The sequence below is a fragment of the Pteropus medius genome, unplaced genomic scaffold, assembly GCF_902729225.1.
Source record: "Pteropus medius unplaced genomic scaffold, Ma_sr-lr_union100, whole genome shotgun sequence".
Lineage (NCBI taxonomy): Eukaryota > Metazoa > Chordata > Mammalia > Chiroptera > Pteropodidae > Pteropus > Pteropus medius.
The window spans coordinates 9,224,427-9,238,078 of record NW_024354500.1 but is presented as its reverse complement, the minus strand read 5'-3'; the positions used below and the strand labels follow the sequence as shown (position 1 = coordinate 9,238,078).

The 13,652-nt window shown below is 35.8% G+C and overlaps 1 protein-coding gene and 1 pseudogene across 7 annotated transcripts in view; one reads left to right on the top strand and one right to left on the bottom strand.

The window, feature by feature from the left end:
* The first annotated feature begins 350 nt into the window (after positions 1 to 350).
* The window catches only part of CFAP206 (cilia and flagella associated protein 206), a 29,024-nt gene continuing 15,722 nt past the window's right edge, over positions 351 to 13,652 (top strand). For 3 of the 7 annotated variants that reach the window (XM_039853077.1, XM_039853078.1, XM_039853073.1), the window contains exons 1-7: positions 391 to 687; positions 1,924 to 2,036; positions 2,654 to 2,737; positions 5,242 to 5,332; positions 6,730 to 6,918; positions 7,711 to 7,869; positions 8,983 to 9,191. In XM_039853077.1, coding sequence (XP_039709011.1) covers positions 1,929 to 2,036; positions 2,654 to 2,737; positions 5,242 to 5,332; positions 6,730 to 6,918; positions 7,711 to 7,869; positions 8,983 to 9,191 — 840 coding nt within the window. In that variant the 5' untranslated portion in view covers positions 391 to 687; positions 1,924 to 1,928. Of the gene's footprint in view, positions 688 to 1,923; positions 2,037 to 2,653; positions 2,738 to 5,241; positions 5,333 to 6,729; positions 6,919 to 7,710; positions 7,870 to 8,982; positions 9,192 to 13,652 lie in introns of all 7 variants that reach the window. The other 4 variants (XM_039853076.1, XM_039853074.1, XM_039853075.1 and 1 more) reach the window with 4 other exon arrangements.
* LOC120594954 (ubiquitin-like) lies at positions 10,441 to 12,397 on the bottom strand (annotated as a pseudogene).

The following is a 13,652-nucleotide window of genomic DNA, read 5'->3' as shown; positions in this document are numbered from 1 at the left end:
CTACCTTTGACAATAGGACATGAAATTAAACTGTGTTCCTTTCTAGATTTTTTTTTTTTTTTAACTAGATACTTTCATATGAGTTCCATTTCTCATCGATACAACCGCTCGGTTTTACCGTCCTCTCTGAACTGGCTCCTTCCCTCCCCCAACACCCTCCTTTCTTTAAACACCTATAGGTTCCCACGCTAGCAAGTGAATAGCCCTGTTTAAGAAATCTTGCGTTTGACACCTTTCTCTGCCTGAGGTTTGAGCCTTTGTGTTTTTTGTTTGTTTGCTTTTTACAGTTCTTCCCGCTCACCTTTGCGGAAAAGATTCTCAAGGTTGGCCCCACCCATGCCTTGGCCCCGCCCATGCCTTGGCCCCGCCCCTTCAGTCTCTAGCGTTCCATCTCCATGGTTACGCGACCAGCTGCCCTGAAGGCCTCGGCAAAGACCTGAGAGGAATCGAATAAACACAACGCTTATTCTCGATTCCGGCCAAGGTCAGCCCACTTGGGGTTTCACGGCCTTGAGCCGAACGTGTACCCCGCGAAAAGGCGAGCGCGGGGCGGCGGGCAAAGCTCCAGCCGCTGGAGGATCCGGTCTGGCCTGGTCGAGTCTTAACTGTCAGGCAGGACTCCTCCCGCTGCGCCGCTGCGGAGCGGACACCGCGGTCGCTTCCATCCGAAGGCGCCCAGGTCCGCAGGTCAGACCTCTGTTTCTCCTTCCTGCCTTTGCTCGGCGCTGCTCGCACCACAAAGGGCCAGAACTTGGACAATTAGTGCTTCAGAGAGTGGGGCGGTGGAGGGTGCTGAGGAAAGTCAATAGCCACCCAGCGAAAAGACCCTGACAGCGCTCGCGCACGCGCATAGAGACACGGACGCGCACAGATATGCGCGGCTAACATTCTTAGAGGTCTTGTTACAAGCTGTTATTTTAAGCGCCTACCTTATGCCATGAACAATTTTAACCATGAAATATATAGAACTCATTTAGTCCTAGCGACGACTCTGAGAAGAGGGTAGTAATCGTATCTGTGTTTTTCAGATAAGGATACCGCCTCACAGAGAAGTGAAGCAAATGGCCAAGGTCTCTGCTAGAAAATGGTCGGGTCACAATGGGTCCCAGACAATCTGGTTCTACTGAAAAACAAAAGGAAAAACAAAAACAAAAAACACCAAATGCTACCTTGCCTGAACACTAATAATGCTGGGAGTTAGCTTTCTTTATCTACCTGGGTTTGCCTTTGTTGTTCTCTACATGCTAAGTTCACCTGTGCTCAGTTACTGATAACTCAGGAAAATCAGGCAACTCCATAACCATTAAAACCTACCTTTTCCTGGTTTATAGTAAATGGAATTAATAACCAAGGAATTCATTTTTTTCCATGATGCATAACTCTCATAATGTGTTTTGATGTTTTGTTTTTATGCTTTTAATTAAGAGCCTAAAACTCCAACTTGGATGTGCAGGAAAGAGAATTTCGATGATCCTAGCAAGAATTGTTTTCCAAGAGTCTTAAAATCACGAAAGGTCATTTAGTGAATGTGATAGAATAAGCATTTTCTTTTTTAAGTTGTACTCTCCCACTTACACAGATGGGATAGGGTTTCTCATTAATTCTACTTCCCTGCCCCATACTGTTTAGGTTTTTTTTTTAATTTAAAAATATCATGTTATAATGTAATTTTAGTAACTGCCATTATTTAAATAAAGAGGAAATGTTTCAATCATTTGAAGTCCCAGTTGCTCTCTCTGTCAACAAAGGCCTTAATTTTAATAAGTATAAAACTAACCAGTGAAAACAAGAGGGGGCTTTGATGCTAATAAGTATTAAAGTAAATAAATAGTATTACGACTTTACAAATAAAATAGTGGAAATCTAAAGAAGAAAAAATATATAAATACAATTTTAAAAAATACCATTTATTGTTTTATTTAGCCAGAATGCCTCCCACTCAGGCAGAAAGTGTTATAAAGAATATCATTCGAGAAATAGGACAAGAATGTGCAGCCCATGGAGACATCGTTTCTGAAACTCTGGTCGCTTTTATGGTAAGAATGAATATTTTTCTGAATTACTGCTTAATTAAAAAATGTTAAGTGGTGCCCATTTTCATCTTAAAATTTTGTAAAGCTTTCCTAAATGTTATTCAGTTGAAAACCTCGAGACCATCAAACAAGTTAGCAAAAATGTTTTTAAAAAGTCTATAAAGCATGTCAGTTCTAGATTTATAGAGACTGACTTAGAAGATATTGATGGGTTTTAGAAACATCAATTATGTTGTCCTGTGTCAGAGTCTTTATAACATGTATTTTTGTTCACTGTTGTAAAAATTGCTCATTGCCTTGGTCTCACTTTTTTTTGCTTTTGGTTTAACAATACATAACAAAAATACAGTAAAATATTCATTTTTCCAATCTAAAATATAGCCATTGCTTTCAAACTATTTTTCTATATAATTTTCTAACACCATATTCAAATTCTATGTTTATTGCTTCCTGTCTTCAACCTCTAATGAAGGTGCTGATGAGTTGGGTAGTAAGAAAGTCAGCTGAATAATTCACCCCTGAGTAATCAAGAGGCAGTTGCTGAAAAAATAGAAACATATTAAACTATTTTCATAATAATATGAAATAAAATTACTTAATGGACTCTTTCCTACTCTCAGGTGAAAGCTGTTGTCCTGGATCCAAGTAATGGCTTTAACATGGATAGAACTCTCATAAAAAGTGATGTGCAGAAACTTGTTAAGGTGATTATCTGACAATTCTCAAATTTTGAAGTATTTATTCACAATTCTACATAAAATATGTGTATCAGTCATTATTGCCTTTGGCTCCATGAAACAAAACCCCACCAGATGGTGGTGCAAAGAAATAAGTGTTTTATTTTTTCTCATAAAACAAAGTCCAAAGGTACATAGGCTGTTTTTTCTGCCTTACTGGGTCACCATCGTGCATATGGATTTCATCCCATGGTCACAAGATAGCTATTCCACCTTGAGGCAGGTATAAGTGGGAAGGGCAAAGAGCAAAATGTGTGTGCCAGTTGGGTCTCTCACTTTCTATTTGGAAAATAATTGCTTTCCTAGAATCCCTCCCCTCTGCTTATGTTTATTGACTAAAATGATATTGTCAGTTAGCCTGGGACATTATTTTTTCTTGTTTTAGCTGAAAGAATCTTTGCCCTAAACCAAATTGGGGCATTGTTAGTAAGGAAGAAGAGGTGTGGATACTGGCTGGTAGCAGTGTTGGCCACAGTATTTTAGAGACATTTTGTTATTAATCGAATGTTACACTTGGAACATTATTAACTGACTTGTCATATACTGTCAAATTACATAGTACTAAATTAAAATTCATATAATTATTGATTTAGTGTAATTTGTGGTTTTTCAATTCTAAAGGAAAAATTGAAGCCAAAGTAAAATAATTCATAGTTAGAAATCAAATGTGCCTGAAAACCAGTTTTAAATTAGAGAAAGCAGGAAATTTAGACTTCATTAATTTTTTCATATGTTTTAAGTTCAACTCACTAGATTTAGGTGCTTAAATATTTATTTATATTTTTAATAAATATTCCTAAATGTATTGCCTAAAATTTCAACATTTTTATTTCTCCCAGGCTTAATGATTTTAATTTTTTCCTTTATTCAAAAGACTCGAAGCCAGCTTTCCCAACTTGTGTATGGGTATTTTTTGTGCTTAAACAAATGGCAGAGAAAATTTTTGTCATCCTCATCTTCTCTCATAGCCAGCAATTCACATAGTGGAGCACGTGTCTATTTACAGATGCTAGATGGAGCAATAAGAGCTTTGGAAGCCTGAGCTTGGTAATATGTTGGGGTGACTGTGCAGTAGAGATGCCATGATTCTCCAGGGCAACCTAAACTGGGTCTCTCTGTGCTGATTTTAAATGTGGTGTAAAACCCATTATTAGCAATAGAGAAAATGATCGATAGTCAGAAATTTTATTGGAAAGCCATGGAGGAGAATCAAGGAGAAGCATAAAATACGTTTTTCTCCTTTTCATGGCTTAAGAAGAGTTTTTCCTTTTTCCTCTAATTTAACTGAATTGGAAAAAAATCAAGGTCAATATACTTTTAATATGACAGGTAATATGACTGGTAATATGACTTGATATTAACTATCAAGTGACAAAGTTTGTCTCATTTTATTCTCAATTAAAATCACGTGGACAAGCTGATCTTTGTAAAGTCTGTATTTAAAACAGTATTCTCCACCTGGAAGAATTCAGGTGCACAGATTCCATAAAGACGAAATGTCTAGTCCTCACTCTTGCATTTTTCTTTTCCTCCTCCCAGGAAGGCAGAGTTAGCACTGAGGAGGTGGGATGAGGGCATATAAAGATACAAAGCCAAAGGGGTAAGACAAGAAAGAGTGGAATTGGGGAGTACAGGAGAAAGGAAGGAAGAAAATAAAAGTTTGGGTTGATCATCTAATCTAAAGGGGCAAAGCAGAGAAAGGGGATGAGCCATTCATGTGGGGGGAAAAATAGGAGAAAACAGACCAGAGGAAGAAATTCTGAAACAAGAGGCAGAGTCAGAGAAATTTTGTGTGCAGAGGAGTATAGCTGCGGCAGCTTTCTATATAATGTGTGTGACCTCCAGCATCAGCTAAGAAGGAGTATTTAAGACTCAAATAAGTAGAAACAAGCAACTCTAGAAAGCTCTAGACTGGAGTAAAAGCTTCATAAAACATTTACCCACATTCAGACAGCATAGACTAAACAAAATTTCAAGTATCTTGCCTTCAACTAAACTATTAGCTGCCTGGGTATAGTGATATTGGTTAACTCATGGGAATACTTATTACTTAATAAATAATGTTGGTTGGATAAATTAGAAAGCATGAAGTCCTCAAAGACAAAAATAATAAGAGGGGTTATCAATGGATAAATATCAAAAACTATTGCTTTGAAAATAACTTTAGAAAATACTTGTGGATGTGGTTCTATAGTGTAGTGGTTAGCACGTCTGCTTTACACGTAGAAGGCCCTGGGTTCGCATCCCAGTGACGCCATGATCCATGGTCTACAGCCATGCCATCCTGAACAAGCCCTATGTCTGATCTGGGAAGCTAAGCAGGGTTGGGGCCTGGTTAATACTTGGATGGGAGACCACCTAGGGAGACCAGGCACTATAGATGTAAATAATAATAATAAATAATAATAAAAAAATAGAAAACACTTCTGATCATTTTAGAAACTAAGTACTCATGGGGTATTCTTTCCTAGCTTTGTGTGAGTCGGCTGTTGGACAGTAAAAATCCATCCTTGGACACCATTAAGATGCAAGTCTACTTTGATATGAATTATACAAGTAGAGGTAACGTATAAGCTTTTAAAAAAGATTCATATTGTATTAAGGTAATATAGCTTCATTTAGTTGACAAGGAGCAATTTTTGGTCTATCTTGAAATTTTTTCAATTTTGAAGAATATAATAATGTTAGAAAACACCAATGGTTTTTCTGAATGTCAAAAGTAAATTCTAATTATTATCCTCATAATAATTATGTTTCCAAGTCTATTGTGCTTTAGCTGTTATACCACTAATACATAATAATTAGAAATTAAAACAACTTCAGTCCACTGAAGTTAAATTTTTTTAATTTGCTGATTTTTTTGTTCTTTGTTTATGTTAACTCATAATGCTTACTTAAATTATGTAACTACCCAAAGATGAAATGAATGATGGTAAATTTAAGTTTAGAACATATTTCCTTACGTAAATAGTTTAATGCATATGTCAAAGACAAACTGGAAAACAAGAGAGAAAGGAAAATAAATTCCTCTGTAGACTACACTGCCTCTGCCCTACTGTAATGCAGTTATTATTAACCATTTGATAATTTTCATTGTCTTTTTTCTCTGTATGTATTGAACTTTCAATTATGTTGCATAAGTGAAATAACATATCTTGTTTTGTTCCTTAATAATCATGAAATTTTAAAGCAAAAATAATGCAATTGATGACATAATTTAGATTTTTTTTAGTTGCAAAAAGTTTGCTGTTTTTATGGTAAGATTATAGGTATGAACTGTGCATGCTTGGTATATCAATTATTATAATAGTAAAATGAGGTGTCTTGTTGAGTTAGTTGCAAGAATTGTGCTGCTGGCAAATTGTGGCTCCTGCCACAATTAAGCTTAGACCTCACCATATGACAGGAAAAGGGGAGAGGGATACAATTTTGATGCAACATCATATTATCAGCAATGCTATTCAAAGGAAATTTATCTAGAACTAAAATAGATATACACATAATTGAACAGGAGTATTTATACTACATCTATATGTATGCTATATGTGTTTAGACATACACATAATTGAACAGGAGTATTTATACTACGTCTATATGTATGCTATATGTGTACATATACAGTACATATATTTATACTATATACATTTAAAATGTATATATTTTGTCTTGTCTACTTTCTGCTTAATTGGGAGGTTTTAGCCCTCTGATATTACTGTTTGGATTAACTATTTAAAGTCTTATGTCTTAAAGCACCATTTAAATTGCTGTAATAGATTTTTCCCACTAGATTTTTGTCTTGAGGTTACCTGCTGGCCACTGTTTATTATGACATCTTAAGAAAATACTTAGTTTCATGCAGTGGAATTGCCATACCCAAGCCATTTTTTCTCTGGTCCTACTTTCTTATGTGAGAATTCTAAGTATCAAATATACAGAACATTGTCCTTTACCAATTTTAGAAGAATTTCTCGAAGAACATCACCGGGTCCTGGAGTCTAGATTAAGTTCTGTTAGCAGAGAAATCACAGATAACAGAGCATGTGCTAGAGAAGAATTGGAAAGCCTCTACCGAAAGGTGGTCAGCTATGTATTACTGCGCTCTGGACTTGGATCCCCAACAGATATCAAGATTGTCAGAGAGGCAACAGGTAAAAAATATACACAATTTGCATTCCATCAGTAGAAATATGTGAACATTGTATCTTACAAAATGTGCTCAATTACAAGTATTCGAGATTGAAATTTCATTTTCATTTGGAGAAAAAGAAAAATCAGCACAAATAAGAGGTTAAAACTTACCCAGACTCCTTTTACACCCTAAATCAACTCTAAAACTCAAGTAGCACCTCTGGAATATGAATATTGTTAAGCTTCTTAGAGCTGTAAATATCCAGGGACATATTTACTTCTCATTAGAGAAACATTGGCAGTGTGATGAAGGGCACCAGGCTGCTTGGGGAATGGGGACTGCTGGAAAGGGAGATTTCATATTGATGAAAGAAGTTGAGTGTGTCACCTAAAGTGGATGATGGAAAAGGACATTGTTTTATCCTCAGGAAATACTTTCCCGCTTTCATCCTTCAAGACAAAGGACAGACAAGGTCTCTAACCTTCCTATGGCTTTCTTCCATATTTATTTTAAAGCTTTTTTTTTTTTGCTACTCAGAGTAATTGGAAAGCTTGTTTTAAAGCTCATTGCCAAAAATTACTGATGGATGCTTAATTATTAAAAATAGACCCAAGGCATTGATATTATTTCAATAGCCTAGCTTTGATATATGATAAATTTTCCTATGTAATCAGGTGTCAGAAATTTAAAGTCATATAAATAACTCTATAAAGACAGACCTTTTAATTTTCTACTAAAAGAAACTTGTGATTTGACTTCTGATCATTTTATTCTGCCATTTTGTCGTCCTTTTTTTCGTGGTTGATTTTAGCTGCCCTACAGAGTGTTTTTCCTCAGGCTGAGCTTGGGACATTTCTAACTCTTTCTAAGAAGGACAAAGAACACCAGCTGAAAGAACTTTCCATGATTGTTACTGGAATTCGTTTATTTAACCGAGACTGCGGAAAGGGAGGAGAAGGCATTGATGATTGTAGGTATATCATTAGGATAATTCTATAGGTTATGCAGGTCTAAAATTTAACTTGCACAGTGAGGAAAATAATAGCCAACATACCACCAGCATTCTTAGATTTAAGGTTTGCAGTTTTGACTGTACTTTAGTTGCAACTACTGCTCATAACGTGTAGTAATTTTTAATTTTGCCTGGGCAAGACTTTAAATTTTATGTATCATGAAGCTAGATGGGAAAGTAAATCAGTGAAAGATATAAGAGAGACTGCCCAGAAGCCGACATCCCCCATTCACTGGGCTTTGAATCGTTTACTCCAAATAACCAAAAGGGAATAAGGCTCAGTGATTAAAACAAAAATTACCTTGAAAAGAAAACAGTTTCCGATGCCGTTAATGGAATGAAAAGATCCAAGAGGAGATATCTGCTAATCTATAAATTCTGGAGCATTTACTATGCTGTAATAGACTTAATGCACTCATTATTTATAAGCCTGAAAGTACTTATGAAATATTTAATCAAGGACCTACCAGTAGAAGTTACTTCCTTATGAGTTTAGTGTGTATAGACCGACTGATAATGGATTAGGGTCTTTTACCAGATCACTGATCTAGTACAGTAAGGTAACTTTTTGCATTTTAAAAACTGTTGTAAAAAGTCAAATTACCATTTTTTTGTAAAGTTCCCTGTCTTACTAGACCATTTTGTTATTTTTCAGTAGTCCAATGAATTTTTTAAGTTGCACACTTTTCTTCTTTTTCACAAATAGAGAAGAAAATAAACAGAAGGAGAGAGAGAGTGGCTTTTCCAGAGGCACCTGGTCAATAGCACATAATACTGAATCCTATCGATTCTTTAGGCTCTTCTGTATTTTAGTGGCAAAAGCTGATTTGCTCTATCTTTTGGTTATCATTCTGACAGTATCTTTAGTTTGGACAGGTTTTTCTTTTTTGGGTGGGAGATTCTGTTTTTCATGGCAAGGGACCCATGAAACACATATCTCATTATTATTAATTTAATTGAGGAAAAAATGAACTCAATTTAATGCTCAAAATATGACCACTTTCTAGACTTTTTCTTCCTAATTCTTTTAAAATTTCTTCATGTCTCTCTTCATATACCATTAAAAAACAGTGCCAGCTATTATACATGAAGCGATCCCAGCCATCACTCAGCACATTGACTCCCAACTTCAGATTGCCCAGGACCAGGCGTACCGCTACACAGCCATCCTTGAGAAAGTAACAAAGAACCCACTCATGAGTATGGAGCTACAACCATACATGTTAAAAGAAGCACTATATAATGTGCGACAGTATGAGATCTTCCTTCAGATCATATTGGTGAGTCAATGTCATAAAATCTGGCCTTTTCCATAGAATGCATCCTCTTTAGATATTATGGGGGCTGAAACAAAAGGTAGAATTAGGGCATTGATAAAGAAGCCAACTTTAATAACTGCCCAGTTTATGTTGCATCTGTAAGACCAGAAACTAATATAGATATTGGGAAGTTGGATTTTGACTCTAATGAAAATGTGTTGGTAGGAATTGATTTTATACCTGTTGATTCTCTTTAATACTCAGTAGTATGATTGTTAGATGCTGTAGTTAAGCAGTGGTATGTGTATGTAATACTACTGTAGGGTTTACATTCAGAACAAATGTCTATATAATATTGTTTGGCAGGTAGTTGACATTTCATTAATTTTTATATAATTATTCATATTGTAAAATTTGATAGAAAAGATTTTTATTTCTGATGTTTTTAGATCTAATCAACAAGCTAAACATTATCCCCAGAGTTGAAAAGTATGGTAAAGTGATGATTTTGAATTTTTTAAAAAAGTAGTAGAGCCCTTTCAGACTGAAACTTACTCAGAATCCTAAAAATATAAAACAGGTGTTTAGAAGGAAGAATTGGGGGACCTTTTCACCCATGCTACCCTAGAGTTCCAGGGAACATAGCTTATTGGTGATGTCATGACAGCAAACTGTGTTCTCACCAGTCACCGTTTTTGCTTTTAGGGTTCCCCCCCCCAGCTTTATTGAGGTATAATTGACAAAGGTATAAGATACTTAAAATGTACAATATGATGATTTTATATATGTATACATTGTAATAGGATTCCCCCATTCAGTTATTTAACGTGTCCAACCCACTGGTCACTGTTTACCTTTACACAGCCTCTGCTTTCCAATAACCATGAGACTGAGGGCCAGTGAAACCACCTTTTATATGAGTGAATACTAGTGTCTTGAGGGATAGAACAGGATGTGTTCCAGTCCTTTCTCTTTTTTTGAGCTGGTATGCTAATGACTTGATATTACTTTTTGAAGCACTCATCTGTCTCTTTTCTTTATTGCCACTGTAGAGAATGGAAAGATGAATATCCAGATGACATGTCTTCATTGCGACCAACTAAGAGTGGTCCTCACAAATGACCTACTATCTAATTGCCTTCAGAATGGAGGATTCTAAATCAACTATTCAAAACCAAATCAATCTTTAGGGTGGATGTTCCCCTAAATTTGACTTATGGCTATTAGCCTTAGGTAACTAGTCAGATACTAAGAGAATTTTACAATCAATTTATCTTGAAGGGCATACAGATCCATAGGAATAAACTTCACATTTTCTTTCATCATCTGCATTTACAAGGAATATCATAAGAAAGAACCTTGAGAAACTCACACATACTGTAAGGATGATGTAGAGAACATTGTTCATTATACAGTATCTTCTCACAGCATTCAATCATGAATCATATTCGGCCAGCTAGCTTAAAGTCCTCAATTCTCATTGGAGTTCTCACTCTCAGAACTAGAGGGACAGTGTTTAAGTGATGTGTATAGGCTCTGCAACCAGACCACGTGGGTTCTAATCCTAACTTTTCCACTTACTAAATCTGTGTCCTTGAGGAGCTGTTTAACTTCTCTGAGCCTTGGTTTCCACATTTGGGGTTATTGAGAATCTCTACTATGTAAATAGGATAGAACAGTGCCCAGCACAGAGTAAGAGCTCAGTAAGTTGGTGAAGACACTGCCGCTGATGAAGTTTATTATTACCTTCATCATTGTTAGGGCTTTAGCACAACAGCTCTGATTTCATTTCGGGCAGACACACAAGCTGAAGAGCTCTTATTTTTCTAGACAATATCTCATTTCCAAACTCTTTGCTGCTCATATTATTGAGAAAGTTAATTTTCTGATCTCAACACTCTTCGTGACTGTTTCGTACTAACTTCAGTTAGGGTGAGGATGAGTTCTTTTAACCTTCTGACTCTTTTCTGCTTAATCAGTGTTTTTTTTTTTTTTTTTTTTTTAACTATCCAATCTTCCCTCACCAATCTACCTTAGTTACCGTTAAAGTTGATTATTACCGTTAAAGTTGATTATTGGCTTAATCAGTATTATCTCTAGGTTATAAAATATATGAATTTATGTTTAGCTGAGACTTTATCTATGAAACCTGTGAATATTTTTAAAGACATTATTTGAACAGATGTTTTGATTTTTTGAAGTATTGATTTTGATTTTGGAGAATTTTGTTTTACCAATGCTACAAATAATCCGTTTATGTAAACATTTTTAAAAATTCAATTATAGTCTGGGTAAGATAGTGAATTATTTTCTTGTCTTTTGATCAAGACTTTATCTGCTGCAGTGAACAAATTCACATATTCTGGAAGGGTGATCACAGTCTTGTTGACTGTCTTAGCTGAGGAAACAATTCTATCCTCTGCGGGCTTTTGAAGTACAAGGCAGTCACCAAAGAGAGAAAGCTACTTATTGTTATTGTGCAAATAAAAGTTGCGTTTGACACATAACATTTCTTAAAATGTATAAGTCAAGACTTTTGTAGATTTCTTGCCCCCATGCTATGTTTGCAGGGCCCATTCACAGAATATACAACACAGGACTTTCTTGATTTTTCCTGATGATGCAAGTAAAAAAAATCAGGTAGAATTTCTGTTTGCTTTAGACTTGTTTTAAACTGTCCATGGAAGAAATTATGATGTACTTATAAGTTAAAAAAGTGGGGGCAGGTGGGTGGGAGGGGTAGAAGGGGAAGGAGAAAGACAGTTGAGATCACGTGCTTTCCTAAGCATTTTTTTACTGTATCACATGAAATACACACACACACACACACACACACATATGTACATATATATGTATATATATGTATATATATACACACACACAGCAGCTGGCAGCACAAAGATGCAGGTGGGAGTAACTCTTGGGGCAGCTCGTCTTGTCGCAGTTGTACTTCTGGGCGAGCTAGCGGAGGGAGGGCTGGATGATGCTGCCCCCAGACGAAGCACCAAGTGCAGGGTGGACTGTTTCTGGATATTGTAGTCTGAGAACGTGCAGCCGTCCTCTAGCTGTTTGCGGGCAAAAATCAGACGCTGCTGGCCAGGTGGGATGTCTTCCTTGTCTCGGATTTTAGCTTTGATGTTGTCAGTGGTGTCACTGAACTCGACCTCAAGTGTGATGGTCTTGCCTGTCAGAGTCTTCACGAAGATCTGCATCTCTGCGTTTGCTGGGAAACTGCTCAGAGGCCTTGTTAAAGAGAAAAAGCTGAAAAGGCATTTTTTAAGTGCTAACATTCTTAGAGGACTAACTTTATTATTATTATTTTTTCACCAACAATCTCAATTAGAAATATATTTGTTAGGATGCTGTCAGGTTCATGGTGGCAGACACAAATGTTTCAAATGTGAATTTTATCACTGGCAACAAAAAATATTGTTTTTCTGAAGTGACAGACTCATTTCATTCACTTTCAAGAAAATATCTGCCAAATAAGGCTCAAAAAACAGTTTGTCAGTTGTTCTTTCAGGTAAAAATGGTGTTGTATTGAGCACAGGAGGATAGTTCAGCTCACAATTCAATCATGTGTTTTCCTCAAGAAAATGATACATTTTAATATGCAGTAGAAATGTTTTATATGTTTCCATTTTATTACTCTGATTAGTAAAAAGCTGTGTAAAGATTAAGATTTAATAAAATTAATACTTTTTACTGTATCATCAAAGATACTCTTAAGAGAAACGGGCTTTTAAAATTGCGCTATAATTAAAAAAATAAATTGAGCTATAATTGACATATGTTATATTACTTTCAGGTATATAACATGATTTGATATTTGTATATATTGCAAAATTATCACCACAATAAATCTAGTTAATATCCTCCACCATGCGTAGGTTGTTTTTCCTTGTGATGAGAACTTTTAAGACCTACTCTCTAAGCAACTTTCAATTATATGATACAGTATTGTTAACTATAATAACCATGTTGTTACATTACATCCCCAGGACTTATTTATCTTATAATCAGACATTTTTTAATATTTGACCCTCTTCACCCATTGTACCTAACCACCAACCCCCACCTATGTCAACTACCAATCTTTTCTCTGTAACTGTGAGCTCCCTCTCTCTTTTTTCTTTGGTTTCACATATAAGTGAGATCATATGAGATTTACCTTTTGCTTTCTGACTTATTTCCTTAACATAATACCTTTAAGGTCTATTCGTGTCATAAATGGCAAGATTTCTTTCTTTTTTATGGTTAAATAATATTCCATTGTGTGTGTGTGTGTGTGTGTGTGTGTGTGTGTGACATTTTCTTTATTCATTTATCCACTTATGGACACTTAGGTTTCTTCCATGTCTTGGCTATTGTAAATAATGCTGCAATGAACATGGAGATGCATATATCTTTTCTAGTTAGTGTTTTCATTTTCTTTGGATACATACCCAGAAATGGAATTGCTGGATCATATAATAGTTCGAT